Here is an 18,143-nt window from a genome sequence, read left to right as displayed (position 1 = left end):
CTGTGCAGATGGGTGGCATAGTTCAGGAAAAGTTCCAGTGTGTGTGAGGTGCTGTGTTGGTCAGGAGCTACAGTGGGGGTGCAGGTAAAGAAGAGTAAGTGCGAGTCATGAGGTTGTATAAGACAGTGGCCCCAATCTTTTAGAAACCATGGACCAGATCTGTGGAGTGTTTCTTCCGTGGACCGGAGGAGGTGTGGTTTTGTATGCTGCCTGCAACTGGTGGATGGGGCTTTGCTTATTTGCGAAGCCTGGTTCCTGGCATGCTGCAGACTGGTGATGGTCCATGGTCCAGGGCTTGGGGACCCCTGGTGTAAGAAATCCGTCATGGGTCAAGTAGGGTGTGCAGGGAGAGGTGCAGGACAAGAACAATGCAAGGGGGTCACAGCGATGTGTAAGAGCTGCTGTGCTGGTTGGGGAGGACCTGGGTTGGGAAGAGTATGGTGGGTGCCAAAGAGGTATCGTATGGGTCAAGAAAGGCATGCAGGTGCAGGTCAGGAAGGGTATATGGGGGTGTGCAAGAAGTACTGTTTGGGTTGGGGAAGGCATGAAGGGAGAACAAGATGGGTTGGGGAAGTTGTGCAGGGGCAGCACAAGTTTAGGAAATATGCAGTGGGTGGCTTAGGCCAGGAAGGGTACACAGCTGTTCCTTCTACCCCTTTCCTTCTTTCCTTTGACTTCCTTCCCAGCAGGCAAGTAAGTGATGCTGCTGGGTGAAGGACCAGGGATTGTGAGACTGGCTGGGTAATTGCCACAGAACATTGAAAATGAAGATCACATTTTTTATTTTATTTTATTTTAATCCCATTTATATCCCGCCCTTCTCCGAAGACTCAGGGCGGCTTACAATTTAAGCGCAAACCAATGTGCTTAGCAATAGCCTTCATTCTATGTATATGCCTGCTTATTAGGGCTTCCCCCCCCCAAGCGGCATTATTACAAAGTCAGCTTATTGCCCCCAACAATCTGGGTCCTCATTTTACCTACCTCGGAAGGATGGAAGGCTGAGTCAACCTTGAGCCTGGTGGGATGCGAACCTGCACTAATTGCAGGCAGCTGGTGTTACTTAAGGAGGCATTAGCCCACTGCTCCACCAAGGAGTCCTGAAGCAACCACAACTTTCTAAATTTCAGCCCCTCAGTCCTACTTTTTGGACATATTCTGTAAGTTAGCCCATTTGAGATACCTTGGTTCAGAATAGTTGCCTTAAGATGAACTGTTTTACCCAGTTGAAGATCATGAAAGTAATATGTAATAGTAAATGGATTCTCTTTCTTTTTTCTGTACCCATGCACCTATATATAGTCAGAAGTATAATGGATTTTCATCACTCTGTATAGTACAGTCAAATCATTTTCAAATGGTATTGTCTGATCTTATGTATTTAAACCGTTTAATGATAAATGCAAGTCAAAGGTGGTAAATTAAACATTTTACCATAGCAGAATTCTATTCTATACTGGATCAATTTTAGCTCCAATTGCCTCCCTTTATAACTTTAACATATTTAAATTTAATTAAGTTTGCACACTTATTATTTTCTTTTCCAGCACTCCTAAATCCTAAATACTTTAAGTCTTCTCATAGATGGGATTTTTTTTGCCTCATTGGCCAATCTATATGATCTGACAACTCTAAGTGAGACCCTTATCCTGGGTCTCACTTATGCCTATCATAGCTGAGCAAGTCTTTCTGTCTTAAATTCCCAAGGAGCTCTGTGGATGGTAATTCACTTGAGTAATTGGCTCAAGAGATGAAAATCTTGTAACTGCTTCTCTTAGCTACTAATCTATCCAGCTGACTGCAAGCCTAATTGGCAGCTTGTTTAGTAATTTGGCTTCTAAAGTGTTGTATTGATGTTGCATAAACAACCAATGGGAAACAGAGAGATACATGCTGCTTCACTTATAACCTAGTATACCCTTTCCTCTATTCTCTGCATACTTTTAAGATTCAGAGTATTACTATTGGTTCTCTATTTGTGATTGTCAAAGCAACCTGAAAAATACAAATGTTTAAATTGCTAGGCTTTGATTTTGATACAGGGAAGCTGTGTATCTAGCTGTACTCTTAAAAACACACACTCTCTGCTATTTTTCCCCAAGAATCCCTTACAGAAAGCAGATAGTTAAAAAAGAGTAATTTACTGAAAGATAGATCTCTTTTAACTATCAAGCTACAAGTGAATTTTTGAACCAACTCTTCACTATTACACAAAATTATTCAAGTCTTCTAGATAACTAGTACAGACTTAAATTCCTTGTCATGGAGCTATACCAATGGGTGATTGGAATTTAATTTCTGAGGTATTTCTGAGGTATTCAGAGCAAGCAGGAACTGGCAGGAACAGATTCTCCCTCACACAAAAGTCCACTTTGTTTCCATATGTGTAATTTCTTAATCCACTCCCTCAGTAGCAGTGGTGGGATTCAGCCGGTTGTACCGGTTTGGTAGAACCGGTAGCTAAATTTTGGTGCATTCAGAGAACTGGCTGGCTGCCATAAATCCAGTCTAGGATTTGGAGGCATGGAGGCGGCCTCCCAGGCCTAGAACGGTCCACCAGAAGTGCATGGATGCCACTTCCAGAAGTCTGTTTTAGGCCTTGCAGGCCTCCAGGGCCTAGAATGGCCCACCGGAAGTGCGTGGATGCCACTTCCGGAAGTCCGTTCTAGACCTCGGAGCCCAGGCCTGCATCGAATAAGAGAACTGGTTGTTCAGGTATTTGAATTCCACCACTCCTCAGTAGTCTTCTTTTGAGATGGGTAGCATGAATTCCTATCAGTTGCTATGAGTACTGTGGATCTAAATGCAGATAACAAATATATTATGGACTAATTTATAGGGGACTCAATATATCCACTGATATTTGTATTTATTTGCCATTTCCTCCTTATCAATAGAAGTGAAGTCTCTGTATATATGGCTGTGAGCTATTCTGATGGGCAGAAGGAAAACTAAGTCCAGAATTCAGGGGAAAATCAATTTAGAATAAGGGGACAACTGGTCTTTAGGAATGCTATTGATCAGGAAGATATAGACAGTTTTCATACAATTCTTAGTCACATCTGATGAATCTATACCAGGCATGTCAAACTCGCGACGTCACGTGACATCACGCGACGTATCGGAACTTTTTCCCATTGCCGAAAATGGGATGGGCGCGGTTTCTCCGTGACGCTCCAGCCCGCGGGCCAGCAGTTTGACACCCCTGATCTATACCATGCTTTTATCAGTAACAGTACATAACATCTAGTAAAACCTCTACTTTCGCAATAAAGTCTCTTAAAGTCTCCTTTGGAGGTTAGTAAATCACCAAAGATGTTCAGAATATCTTTCCATATCAGGCAATTTATTGCTTTTACTTCTAATCCATTCATTTAGTATTTATTCCTAAATGACTTAGGATTGTCCTAAGAACACCAAAGCATCTAGTTATACCATACATATTTTTTTTAAAAAAAACATAGTAATCTGTGGGCAATGTGTGAAGAAACTTCATTTAGTTTCACTGCTTTGTTGCTCAATTTTTAAACAGAAGCTTTATTTAGACTTTATCTTAGTCAAATATTTCCTGTTACAACAAAAATATAACAGATCTTTCTATTCCAGTTATTGACTGGAATCTTCTAACAGAATTCACTTTATTTTCTTTGTTGCTTTACAGATGACATTTTTTAAATTATGAAATGTTCTTCTCTGATAAAAGTTTCTTGCTTCAACAGTTTTCTTTGCTGTATGATAAAATCTACATCCTTTGTTACTAATGCACACAATGCTATTGGTATGTGACTTTGTCTCAAGGCTGAGAAGAGGCTATAAATTTAGAAATCAATAGCTAACTCTATCAATATTCATTTTACTTTTTCAATACAAAATACAAAGGTGAAAGAGCAGTAAATAAGGTAGAGCGTTGAAATAGATTGGGTGTTCTTGTCACAATTAATAAATGTTTAACCAATAACATTTCTAGCTATAGTAGTCTATAGCCCTGTCATATATCTGAAAGTACACAGTCATACTGATGCTGAACACAAATTCAGAATCTAGAGAAAACCTCATTCCATCAGCTCCATCCTCATTCCGTGTTAGCTCCATCATGCTATCTATCTTCTGAACATGCATTACTAAGGCCATTCAACATACTGCATACAAAGACAGGGAAAACCATTTGTCATCAATTGTCATTTAAGAAAGTACCAACTGAAACCTTGTCTTCATAGGCTTGCTAGGTTCGTAAGTCCAATAGTAAGAGATGGATCTTACAATTTCGCATATTTATGTAATTAATTTGACAAACAAATAAACGAGACAGAAGAATTAAATCAAATTTATCCACCAATATGAAGTATGTGTTCTTCCAGTTACATATATCTATTTTTTGTTGTTAAAGGAGGCACAACTGATTGGGATTAGGCTTATCATATAATATCCCCATAATAACATTTCAACATATGTAATTTATAATCTTATACTGCTTAGAGTTGCCTTGGGCAGCACGAGATGGGCAGCAAGTAAATTAGATAAAATAATCTACATACCACTAAAACACTTCTGTCTGGCTGTTTATTTGTAACCTTCCATTGGGCAAAATTGAAAAGTATAGGGAACAATTATTGAATCAAGGTAACTCAAATAGACTAACTTACAGAATGCCACTCCATGCCATTCCCACGGGAATGAAATTTGGGAAAGTAGTGGCTGCTTCAGTGCCATGCTTTTCAACTACATTTACTAGAAACCCATAGGTTGCGTGGCACAAGGGAAAATAGGAGAGGTGTATCCCTGCTCTCTGTCAACCATTCCATTGCAAGAAACTTCTGGGACATTTTTTTCTCCAAGAGTGTAACTATACTAAAACCTTTTTCTAATTTCCCTCTGACTCTGCACCCCATGAGCTGGCTCAAGGGTAAGTTCAATGCTAAGCACATTGGTTTGTGCTTAAATTGTAAGCCGCCCTGACTCTTCGGAGAAGGGTGGGATATAAATGGGATTAAAATAAATAAATAAATAAATGTGCAAGACTCAATGCGTAAGCAGCCACTAGTTATTTTAGAACCAAGCCTGAAATCTGAATTCTCTTAATGGTGTTGCCAGTGAGAGAAAGACAAGGGAGTCATTTGAAGGCCTGTGGGAAGGTAGGGTTGGCTGGCACCAATAACTGAGGAGGCCCTTGGGGACATAGCAGAAAGGGAAGCAGGGATTTCCTCATAGTCAGTGGCTGATCATATTTCTAGAAAATGTAAAGAATATGACTTAATATGACTTAGTGCTAATTAAAAATATATACTCTCATCTATAGGCATTTTCCTTAATAATTGAGGACTTTTTGTAGATAGTGAGTTTAATGAAAAGCGGACTGTGCAGTTGCATAAAGTTTGCTTTTATTCTTGCTTGGTATGTTTCAAACATAACATGGACAAATGTTTTGCCTTCATTTCTTTCCTCTCTGCCATCTACAAGAAGCTCAAATCTGTTAAAGAACTTCTAACCTTCCAAATTACAAATGTAGAAAATAGAAATTTCACTTCTACCTATTAGCATACATACTATGTTAGGGGCAACAGGAATGGTTACCCTTTCAATATAATATCTACATTCTTAAGATTCTTTCCCTACTACCACTTTTTACACAGTTCTACAAAGAACAAAGGAGTAGTCATCAGACAACCTGTGACCCATTGGATCTTTCTTCTTTCCTCATATAATATAGATGTGTATCATTTCCTCTATCCTCACAATACTCAGGAGAGCCGAGGTGAAGTCACTGCTTCTTCCTCCTCCTCTGTTGCCACAGAACTGCCTTCCACTTTGCTGGGCAGAGGGGAAAGCAAGGGAGCTGTGATGTCGTGTCCGACCCATCATGACCCCATGGACAACGTTCCTCCAGGCCTTCCTGTCCTCTACCATCTTCTGGAGTCCATTTAGGCTCACGCCTACTGCATAAGTGACTCCATCCAGCCACCTCATTCTCTGTCGTCCCTTTCTTCTCTTGCCCTCAACCTTTCCCAGCATTAGGCTCTTCTCTTCCTTCTCATTAGGTGGCCAAAGTATTTGAGTTTCAACTTCAGGATCTGGCCTTCTAAAGAGCAGTCAGGGTTGATCTCCTCTAGGACTGACCGGTTTGAACGCCTTGCAGTCCAAGGGACTCGCAGGAGTCTTCTCCAGCACCATAGTTCAAAGGCTTCAATTCTTTGGCGCTCAGCCTTTCTTATGGTCCAACTTTCACAGCCATACATTGCAACTGGGAAGACCATAGCCGTGACTGTATGCACTTTTGTTGGGAGGGTGATGTCTCTGCTTTTTAGTGTGCTGTCTAGATTTGCCATGGCTTTCCTCCCGAGGAGCAAGCGTCTTTTAATTTCTTGGCAACAGTCCCCATCTGCAGTGATCTTGGAGCCCAGGAAAATGAAATCTGTCACTACCTCCATTTCTTCCCCATCAATTTGCCAGGAATTGAGAGGGCCGGATGCCATGATCTTGGTTTTCTTAATGTTCTTAATGTCTTTTTTTAAAAACTAAACATTAAGAAAACTAAGATAAGAAATACACATATAATACAGGCTTACAACATTTCCCCTCCCCTCTTAACTTTCAAGAGAGATGCTGTGAAGACTCCTCCTCATCTGACCCACAGAATGGCTTGCCACTTTGCCAGGGGGAGAGGCAACAATTGGAGCCACTGACCATCAGAAAATCCCTGCTTAGATTGTTTAGTTTTGTTTTAATTCTATAGGTCACTAGAGTAACATGGAAGTGAGGTCGGTGACTTTATTAATTCAATAAATAATTCAATAAATAAACAATAAACAAATAAATAAATTTTGTTGACCAGCACCTTCTTAGGGCTCTATTACTCCCTGTAATATTCTGAAGTGTTTGTCCTGTTGTGGCAGATAAGCAAGAAAGGGTAGTGTTCAGTCAGTTTGGTAAATCTTGGCAATCTTTTTACAGTATTGCATTCTGAATAGATGAACCCAGAATAAAGCATACTTTTTAAAAAATATTCCCTGGACTAGCAAAGGCAATGGAGCCGTTGAGTTTTGTCCTCTTAGCTAACCATCTAAGATCTCTACTTCTATTTTTTTATATATAGGTTTTATTAATTTTTTAAAATTACAATCTTTAGAGCCTAGTAAACAACATGTTGTCTGGGTTCACATATTTAACATTAACTGCTTCAATATAAATCTATTCAGTACTACACAATCCACTATTTTTTCCTTGATCTTCTTTTCTTCCCCATATTTTTTTCCCTTTTCCCCTCATTAAACAATTACAATTTTTAGTACTATTGATGCATACAAAATCAGATATATAGATCATCACATTTTACTAATATTATAGAAGTAACAATATCAATTCATAAGTCAATATCCTGTTTTTCATGCTCTTATTAAAGTTTGATTTCCCATCAATGTTTAAAGTATCTTTGTCAGTTATGATTTTCTCTGCAATACTGCAAAACCTATATTAATTACATTTATATAGCTAAAAAAATTATCTCTTATTTTCAAATTTCCCATACCAAAACAAGAAAAAAATGCTATTTTAATTCTAAATCATATCTTTCATTATAAAATCTAGTTATATCTAAGGGTCATCCATTCTTTTCATATTCAAACAATTAAATTAAAGAGATAGTGCTCCCTCTGATAGATCAAATACTCTGTTTTTTAAGTTTAACTTTCGCTTTTTCTTTGCCAAGCAGTTTTCCAGGACAGGGCAATTAAATTGCCCAAGAATTGTCTTTCTATTTTTGTGAAAGCTGCTTGGCATGAGAAAGACAATTTAGGTAGAGTATTTTTTGAGGGGAAGTCCACCCATCCACATTCCCTAGACATTTCCCCTGCCCGCTCTATGTTCCATTTTGTAGAATCTTCTTCCTTATCATCAGGTGTATTTTGGAGAAAGGAGTAAGGGGTCTTTTGTATTTTCATTGTTATAGGTAGGTCTTGCAGTATTTTATTTGTGTATGGCAGTCCATATTTCCCTTCTCCTATCTCCTCTAAGTCCATTTCTTCTGCTTCACCCTCTGATTTCTGGTTTATTTGTTCATACTGTGTAGTCATTGTCTGGGAGCTTTCCAGTTGTAGCTTAAATTTGGAGATTTGGTCCTTTATATCATCTAGGTTATTTTTAGTCTCATTATGGTTTCTTTTTATGTCCTCTTTGTGTGCAACAATTCCTTGATGAATTTGCTGTAGCATAGAGAGTATTTCCTTCTGAAAGGAATTTGTTTGTTCCTGAGGCATTATTCCTAGAAATCCTCTAGTATCACCAGTCTCAGTAAGAGTAGAACAAAATTTCCTCTAGTTTTCTGGTCTTTATATATATAGCCTTTATAATCCAGCCCTAATATCAATATTTTATAGTAATCCTTTGTCTCAAGTATCAATCAGGCAAGGTTGTAATCCACAATGTTCCAAGTGTTTAAAATGTTCAATCTCCCTGCAGCCAGACGTATTCAAGAGTTAATTTTTTCTTTCTCTCCCACTAGCTCTTGAGATTAAAAGTCCAAGCTCAGTAGGTATTTATAGTCCAAGAAGGTACGAATGATAAATATGCCAAAATATTTTTTCTTTATTGCCAGCTGTTCTCCCTTAAGGCTAAAATTCACCAAGTAGCCAAGTACTCAAATCCACCACTAGATGTCATTCAACGTCCATTTTCCACTCTTAAAACAAAGGGTTGATTTCTTATATTTCTTATATTTCACTTCAATAATTTTTTCTCCAAAGAGAAAATATTAACAATTTATCTCAGTTCTCAGATTTATCAAAACTGTAGCTTTGTATTACTTTCACTTCAGTATTGTGTATTTCTGTCCCCCATAAAAAAAATAAAACGCCACTTCCACTCATATCCAGAGGTTTTAAGCTTCTTGGGAGCCTTTCCCAGGAAATTCAGTTGTAAAATAGTAAAGAAAGGATCAATATTCTCACCCAGTCCAAACATGCTGTTTACAATGTGCTAATTAAAGCTTTTGTTCTTTCGTTGTTAACAGCTAATGGCCGGCCGCAGGTGTGGCTGGTCTTTCCCCTGCCGGTTTAGAAGGCTTTCCTTGAATCGTACAGAGAGACCATAGTCTCTCCGTGATCAACAAGGTACCTCTCCTCCTCTTCGGGGCAACTTTAGGCCCTTTTCAGGGCCCCCAGCAGGGTGAAATCAGGCATGGAAGACAGAGCTCTGCCTTCGTGCATCCCATCTCGCTGTGATGCAAAATTGGAACTCTAAAATTTCTACTTCTAAATACAGGCAAGAGAAATAGGCTGTTCTTAATTTTATTTGCTACTATGCATTTAGTTAACATTAGTTATAAGGAGAGTAGCTAGCACAGAGTTGTGATGGAAAGAAGAAACTTATTTCTATGGTCCAAATCAGAATTAATACCTCCAATGAAGAACATATTTTCTACACAAAGAAATTGAAAAGAATAGATCAGGGTCAATAACTGAGCTACTTATATTGTTTTCCTCAGCTTTAGATCATTTTTAACACTTAATCTGCATTCACATGCACATTACAAATTAAATTAATAAATAAATAATAAATAAATAAATTACTCAGAACCGAACCCCACTAAGGTCAATGGAATTAATTTCCTAGTAATTGCTAATTCCCTCTAGGGTTTAAAGGATCTGCAGCCTCAAAACCCTTTTGCCAGGTCGTGTGTGTGTGTGTGTGTGTGTCTGTGTGTGTGTTTGTGTGTATGTATATGTGTGTGTTTATGTGTACACACACACACACACATCCACATATTTATTTATGCTGTATGTGTATATATTGTATGTATGTATAAATAACATATTTAATTATGCTGAATCTGCTTACCAGCAGGTCCTGGCAATGGCGCTGCTTTTCTTCTTCGTTTGATATCACCCATACATAAGGATCCTAAATGGACGCTTGTCTGTCTGCAATGAAATCAGAGATATGTAGGCAAAATGGTAAGCAAGCAGTTATATTGGGAAGTTGATGTAATAAAATTCATGATAGTGTTAAAACAATGTCAGTAAGATTGGAAATCTATAGTTCCTCTAAAACTAAAATCTAATCAAGTTTCTTGATAAAAAGGAAGCAGGAGTGATATACTATAACCATAGAAATAAATAATGTACATTAATACTTTAAACTACTCAATTTGGCAGCCTTTCTGACTAAACAGAGGAAAAAAGTAAACAATAGTCTTTCATAAGTTGTAAACTTGTGCATCTTTTAAAAAATTGACTAAAAAAATTGACTAAAAACAAAAAAATATATTTTGTTTCATTTTGAAGTTGTTTATCATAACTTAAACTTATTTTTTTTTTATTGAAAAGTTTTAACATACAATTTTTCTTTAAAACCCCCCTTCCCCTCCCATCACCCTCCCCCCCTTATTGAATCTACAAGGGAACCATCCAACAGAACAGTGGTGGGAGATCCAAGGTAACATCATGGAAATTGCTGGAAAGTATATATCATGACCAAAAACCAAAGAGAAGAAATAAGTGGCTATCTGACGACACCATCAAAATAGCTGATCATTGTTCAGGCAGCCAAAGCCAAAGGTAAGTCAAAAGGTTGAATGCAATTTTCCACTGTGAAGCCAGGAAAGACAAAATAGGCAGTGGGAGAAGCAGTGCCAACATCTGGAAGAAGTTAACAAGAAGGACATACTATGGTCATGTTTGCTGTAGTTAAAATGATGCGATGCAGCTTTTCAGTCTGGCGAGGAAACATTAAAGACAGGAATGAAGCAGGAAAAAGCATGTGAATATCAAAAGGGTATCTATATATGTTTTATCGATTACAGAAAAGCTTTTGATTATGTAGAGCACAATGGTGATACAGATAGATTCAGGATTAGTAAGGGAATTAGACAGGAATGTATTTTATCACCATTTTAGTTCCATTGGTATGTTGAAGTGATCATGCAAAAATTAGACCTGGAACTGCCTGATTTGGGAGTGAAGATTGGAGGAAGAACCATAAATAATTTTAGATAAGCAGGTGATACAACATGATTTGCTAAAAAATAAGGATGACCTGGAAAGAACTGGAAAATCAAGGATGAAAGTGAAAAAGTAGGACTGAGTTTTAAATTCAGGAAAACAAAGATAATGACAACAGCTGCAAAATAAACAAGAAGGAAATTGAAGTAGTTTGAGAATTTATCTTCCTTGGATCAAAATTTGTTCAATATGGCAGTTTTACACCTGAAATCAAACACAGGATAATGTTAGACCACACTGCAATGGTTAATACGAATAATATCTGGAAAAGCAGAGATATTAATATAAATAAAAAAGCAGGCTATTTAGAGCAATACTCTTTCCTATAATAACAGAATTGGAAGGGACAGGAAACCAATCTCTTTTTAAAAACTTCCTGTGTTGGATCATTCACAACTTCTGGAGGCAAGTTATTGCACTGGTTAATTGTACTCACTGTCAGGAAATTTCTCCTTAATTCTAGAATGTTTCTCTCCTTGATTAGTTGCCATCCATTGCTTCTTGTCCTGCCTTCAGGTAATGATGTATGGGTGTGAAAATAGGACACTAATAATGGCTGATCGAAAAAGAATCAATGCCTTTGAACTGTGGTGCTGATGTAAATTATTGGATATACCATGGACATCCAAAATAACCAACAGGGAGGTACTGAATTGTATAAAACCAGAAACGTCACTTGAAGCCAAAATGACAAGACTTACATCTGATTTACTTTGGCCATGTCTTGCATACAAATTCATTGAAGAAGTCAATAATGCTAGGAATGATTAGTGGATGAAGAAGGGGCACACAAAGAAGTTGCTGGCTTGATACCATCAAAGCTGATACAAAGATGAATATCCAACAATTGAAAGAAGCTGTGCTTGACAGTGTAGCATGGAGAGCACTTGCCTATAAAATCACCAGGAGTCAGAAATACCTGATGTCAATGTTCTAACCAATTAGATTTCATAGAATGTTAAATTTTTGGCTTTAAAGAATGGAAAGATTTATTTATTTATTTATTTATTTAATTAGATTTGTATACCGCCCTTTCCCGAAGGACTCAGGGCGGTTTACAGGGTAATTAAAACAAGAAATACAAAAGTTAAAAACGATTAAAAAAATTACAACAGTCCCTGAAAAAGTAAAAGCCCCCAATTAAAATTAAAATTAAAATTCTCAGCCTGGGTCAGAGAGCTCGAAGAGCCAGGTCTTCAGGTCCCGGCGGAATGAACGGAGGTCGGGGAGAGTCCTCAGCTCCACGGGCAGCTGGTTCCAGAGGGCAGGCGCACCCACTGAGAAGGCCCTCCGACTGGGTGTTACCCGCCAGCAATCTTTTACCGGCGGCACCCTGAGAAGACCCTCCCTGTGGGAGCGCACTGGACGAAGGGAGCTTGATGCTGGCAGCAGGTGTTTCCTCAGATATCCTGGACCCTCGCCATTTAGGGCTTTATAGGTCATTACCAGCACCTTGAATCTCACCCGGAGGGCAACCGGAAGCCAGTGCAGCTCGCGGAGTAGAGGTGTTACATGGGAGTATCGGGAAACCCCCATAACAAGATTACAAGCAGATAATTTAATATAACTTAAACTATCCTTCTTTGCTGAAACCAGCTCCTAAAATTATTTATCATCAAAAGCAGTGGACTTCTAAATATGGCTCAGGCTAGGACTGATATAATGAAGAGTATGAAAAGGCATGAGAAAGAGGGAAACCAGAATTCAAATAGGATGAAAGATAAAAAATAATCAAGTCAGCCAATTGAACCTGAAGACCTTAGTAGCAAGAATAATAGCTAGCTTTGCTTAAGTAATTCGGCTCAGATTGATTATCTGTTACACTGCATTGAGATATCTGGATTATTGATCAGTTAGATTATGGAATTTAGATCCCCCTCTGTTACTTGCTTGGCACATACAATGAAGTTGTATCAAACAACACTAAGTAAGGACTACTTTGTTATAGTTGTCACCCTTTGTGCAAAACATCACAGTTGCTTTTTAATTTAAAATCAATGGATGTGTGAAAGGCAGCTCTGTTTCTTCAGCATAAATGAATCATTCGTCTTTGCAAAAGCATAGCAATTTGATCACTAAGGTACGAGTATTAATAGTGAGTTTCTTTCTTTAAAAAAAAATGCTACTGTTTTGAGGAAAAGGCATTTCCAGCAGGCTGAAAACAATTAAACACTATGATAAGAAATGGAAAATGAATAATTATTACTAAAAATATCCCCTGCCCTCTCCAATAAAACACAAAAGTTAAACAGCTATTCTGCATGTTGATATGATGAAAAGTGAATCTAAAAAGCAATTTGAAGGAGATGATTTTATACACACAATAGTTTCCTCAAATTGCAAATCTATTCTAGTAATAATTATCTATTTCTATGAAAAGCTCTGTGAATAATACCTGGGAAGTTTATCTTACAGCCAAAAGCAGAACGAGTGAGTCCACTTACCTATCTAGTTTTCATTGTAAACGGTGCTTCTGAAGTTGTCTTTAAGATGTTTTATGATATCAAAAATTCTTTTTTTAAAGAAAACACTATGAGTGCTACCCAAAATATCAAGCTTTTAACAGAGATTAGATGCTACAATCATAATTGAAAGTAAAGCCCACTTCCCCTTGGAGAGAAGCAAATGCCTGTAAGCAGGAAATGAGGTAGGGGACAAAGCTGTAATCATAACAGCAACTTCTTTAAATAATAGATTTATATTGTTTTAATGATGTTACTTTTTCTAGTTATCTTATATAAGCTCCTCTCAAGGTCTTCTTGGGATATATTTACTTTTTGAAAAAGCAAAAAATAAAAAAGCCTATGATAAAATTAAATTAATATTTACCAAAAATATTAATGTCTTGCCTAATTATACATTTCAAATAGCTTCACAAAATGTCACTAAGAGCCTTGCCTATATGTTTCTTAGCATGAAACTGTAGCCTTGAAGATTAAAAAGAGCTAATTCCCTTGATTCCTCTCTATTTATCCATAGATAGCTGCAAGCTATCATTTATAAACAATATTCTGGCAGAGAGCTTGGGATACTAGATGGCAGGGCTAGAGAACTTGTTAAGACCACCTTGCCTGAAAACCTGGCTGTTGACATGTCGGTGACAGGGACTCGAGCAAGTTGTATCAAAGGGAATAATTCTAAAGGAAAGACACCAGAAACATGTCGCCTCTTTGTACACATTTGCAAACAGAGCTTTCCAGAGTATTAAGCCTAGTTAAAGCTGCCCTCTGGATAAAGAGTGTTCTGAACAGCCTCAGACAAGCTCAGAAGACAAACAGATGCGACTATGGTCCCTGGCATTTGGCAAGAACACTCATTGTCACTAAGAAGGATATAAGCCTCGACAAGGCATCAGCTGTACAACTGTGAAGCAGGCCTGCAAGTACCAAGGTGGCAACAGAATTGTGGCAAAGGGAAAAAATTGGCTGGAAAAGCCAGACTACTATGAATTTACACGAGCAGACCAAACATGCATGCTTATTCTCATATCTTCTAACATTAAGTAAAACAGCAAACAGAAGATTTCAATATTTATTTATATTAAAATATATAATATAAAGTGTTTGCTCTTCTTAAGTGACAAATTACAAGAGCAGACGTAATAAAATATCAAATTCTGAATCACAGGAAAAAATTATGATACTTAAAATGCATTAGCAGCTATTTTTAAAAAAAGATTTATCTACGTATATGCTCCTTCCCTTTTGAATATCTATTTCCTTTATAATTTAATTTAATTTCATACTTTATTATGTTGCACAGCAATTATTTCTTGTAACTTTCCCAAATAATTCTTACCAGCCACTGTACTCAAAACTAAAAGACAGAATATGGTTGGTGTTTTAATTTCTACAGTCTCCTAAAAACTGTACATGACATTGAAATGTTACTAACCCTACATCTTTTAATAACTATGAACTGTTATAACTGATAAACGAGGACTAAATCTATTACAGTTCACTTGGCTTTACTGAGACTCTGAAGTTGTATTATTAGAAGAGAAACCTCCATATATGCTGATTTAAAAAGCACTTTTGAAGAAGTGAGTTTCTTTAAAATGAAAACTGTACAGAAAAGTTATTTATGACTAGCATATGGGAAAACTACCTTATGCTAAATTCTTACAAACCTCAGAAAGTAGCCTGTAAAGTCCCTCATTTGATTATGTGCCATCAAGTTTTCAACTCTTTGTGACCACATTGATAGATTTGTCCATAATAATCTGTCCCTAACCTTGTCTTTCCTATATCCCAACTTTGACATAATTTTATTAATGGGTTTTCTTATTGTAACACAACAGGATAATGAACACCAACCAGAAAATTGGTATGTTCTACATCAGCATTTTTCAAATTTGACAACTTTAAGATGTATGGACTTTATCTCCCAGAATTCCCCATCAGTGATACTATTTTATCTTATAATGGTTATGCAATAATCTTGGAAACAGACTATTATAGCTTTTGTTCTCCTGTAGGTTTACAAATAAATGTTGATCACTAATTTGTTTGAGATGGTCTTAGAAATTCTGTCTTGCACAGGGAATGGGACTAGGAAAACTTCAAGCACATGATTTTAATAAATAACAAATATATTAGTACAAATACTAATGGTAACACATCTTCTGGAACTGATAATTGATATGAATATATAAAACTAAGATTTTAAATTTTAAAATGTAGAAATTTGCTTCAATAAACAAGGCTACTTTCCTTGTTGTAACTCTAAATCCATCAAAATTAATAGATTTGTTTCCTAAAAAGTGTTGGGGATGATACTGTTATTCTATATAATCATACCTAATATTCTATTTTTTTCTACATTTAATATAAAAAAACCATTAGAAAAAGGCAAAATTACAGATTTTTTAAAAAAACCATATTATCATATAGTTCTTAATTCTTAAAAGCTTTTTTATCATATGGCATCTGGACTCTACTGAACGTATGATTCAAAAAGGACTGCACTGCAGTGAATTGCATCTTAATTTATTTTTCTTGTATATTCTTTCATGAAGCAAACTCCGTACTTGATCTTACCTTGTTATCCAGGGTGTCAAGTAACTAAAATCATGACATTCTCTGAAAACAGGAACAAGACCTTGGCACACTATCAATGACTTCCTGCAGTTGGCTCTAGAACCTTTTGACTTTTTTTTTCTTCCTTTTCTCTGCTACTGGATAATAGTCTGATATCTGATAATAGTATCAGATATAGCTTTGAAGAGATAAAATGCTAAACTTTTATTCATCCCCAAAATGATAAAAAGCATTTTTTGTTAAGAACATTTAACTAAAATGTTTGATTTTCCTGTATCTTGGAAATGGGCTCTCTCCTTCCTGGTAAACTGCCACTTCACTGCATTCCATTATACCATCTTCCCTTCCATGATAGCCCTGTCATCAGGCCATAAATATCTGATCAAAAGGATTAAAAAAAGAAAGCAAGAAATTTGGCCTCTTCCTTTATATCAAAATGAAGAAGTTCATGACCACTGCAAGGAATGGAAATATCAAAATAACAATTGATAGTGAAGAGATTGAATGCATGCAAGAATTCATTTTCCAAGAATTGCAGATTAATCAAAGCAGTGAATGGGATCCAAAATTAAAGCTTCAAATTCCACACAGGAACGATAAGCATAAATCGAGCATGGAAGAACAAGGACATCAGATTAAATGCTGATTAGTCCACACTATTGTGTTTCCCAAAGCTAGCTACAGTTGCAAAAGTTGGACCATCAAAAACCAGACAGGAAGGAAGTTGACTCATTTGCACTGTGGTGTTGGAAAAAGACTTCTGCCCATTCCTTGGACACAAAAGTGACAAACAAACAAGTACTGGAGCATATAAAGCCACTCATATTGCTGAAAGGCAAAATCACAGACTTCTGCCTTATTTTGGCCACATCATGGACTAAAACTCATTGAAAAAGGCAGTTATGTTCAGAATGATTAGCAATAAAAGGAACAAGGCTACCAAAAAGCATGACATCTAGACACCATCAGACAGCCAGAGCACAAAAGAACTATTCAAGATCAGAAAGTGTGGAATCGCCATGAATTGGGCAAGATTTCATAATCAGAGATGGCATATTATTCTGCAACTTAAATTTAATAAATTTAATAAATAGCTTAATATCTTATTATATCAAGCAATAAAAATACATTGTGAGATAAATATCTGCATAAATTGCAACTTACATTAAGAAGAATACTAATGGAGTTTATTAATGCCAAATTCTTAAGTGTTCAGAAAACAAAATAAAATTCACCAATGATATATTATATTATTGCTAGTATTGCCCCATACTTCTGGATTGATTGATTGATTTATGATTCCTGCAGTGTTTCAATCAACGTGTCTTCTGTATTTTAATCAGTTCTTTTCAAATCCATTTGCTTCTACCTAAATCAGGGACAGGGTACTTAATGAGAACTAAGGCTACTAAGTCTTCACTGAGGAAGTTAACATTTTTTCTCAGGATCCCCAGTTTGGTTAAACAAGTTTTAAAATTAAGCACTTTAGTTTTCTCATAATATGCATCATATTTCTGTTTGGTGGAACTGTCAAACAAAGCTGGACATAGCAAAAAGAAAATATATCAACTCATATTTGCTTGGCTCATGGAAAAGAGCACTTTTATCTTCTATGATTGGATATCAACTTTCCTATGACAAATCTATAGTCCATGAAGAATTCTGTACACAACAGAATTTTGACAATGCTGTCAAAAAATTTTGCAAAGGGAAATCACTGGATCCAGAAAAACTACAAGCTGCAGCCACAAGCTGTGATTTGGTTCTTAGGCATAGCTCCTTAGGAATTCTTTTCTGCTAGGACCTAGGTTTTCATTAATTGTAAATGTGAAGATGAAAAAGATTTGGGGAACGCACTACTGCAGGTAGTTCTTGACTTATGACCTCAATTGGGACCAGAATTTCTGTTGCTAAGCAAAGTGGTTGTTGAGTGAGTCATGCCCAATTTTACAACCTATTTTTGCCATAGTTATTAAGCAAATCACTGCAGTTAAGTAAATCATATGGTTGTTAAGTGAATCCAGTTTACCCCATTGACTATGGTTGTCAACTGTGAAGGTCTGAAATGGTAGTCATATGACCATGAAATGTCACAACCACAGTAAACACATGC

At 36.8% G+C, this 18,143-nt stretch overlaps 1 protein-coding gene across 4 annotated transcripts in view; it reads right to left on the bottom strand.

Annotated features, from left to right (window-relative positions):
* GPATCH2 (G-patch domain containing 2) overlaps positions 1–18,143 on the bottom strand; it is a 107,054-nt gene that overhangs the window by 8,681 nt on the left and 80,230 nt on the right. For 3 of the 4 annotated variants that reach the window (XM_081312888.1, XM_081312889.1, XM_081312885.1), the window contains one exon: positions 9,829–9,911. In XM_081312888.1, the coding sequence (XP_081169014.1) occupies positions 9,829–9,911 (83 nt within the window). Of the gene's footprint in view, positions 1–9,828; positions 9,912–18,143 lie in introns of those variants that run through there. The other variant, XR_014024507.1, reaches the window with a different exon arrangement.

Source organism: Vipera berus, assembly GCF_964194415.1.
Source record: "Vipera berus genome assembly, chromosome: 1".
NCBI classification, from domain to species: Eukaryota; Metazoa; Chordata; class Lepidosauria; order Squamata; family Viperidae; genus Vipera; species Vipera berus.
Note: the sequence above shows the minus strand (reverse complement) of the source record. Positions and strands in the feature narration are given on the sequence as shown.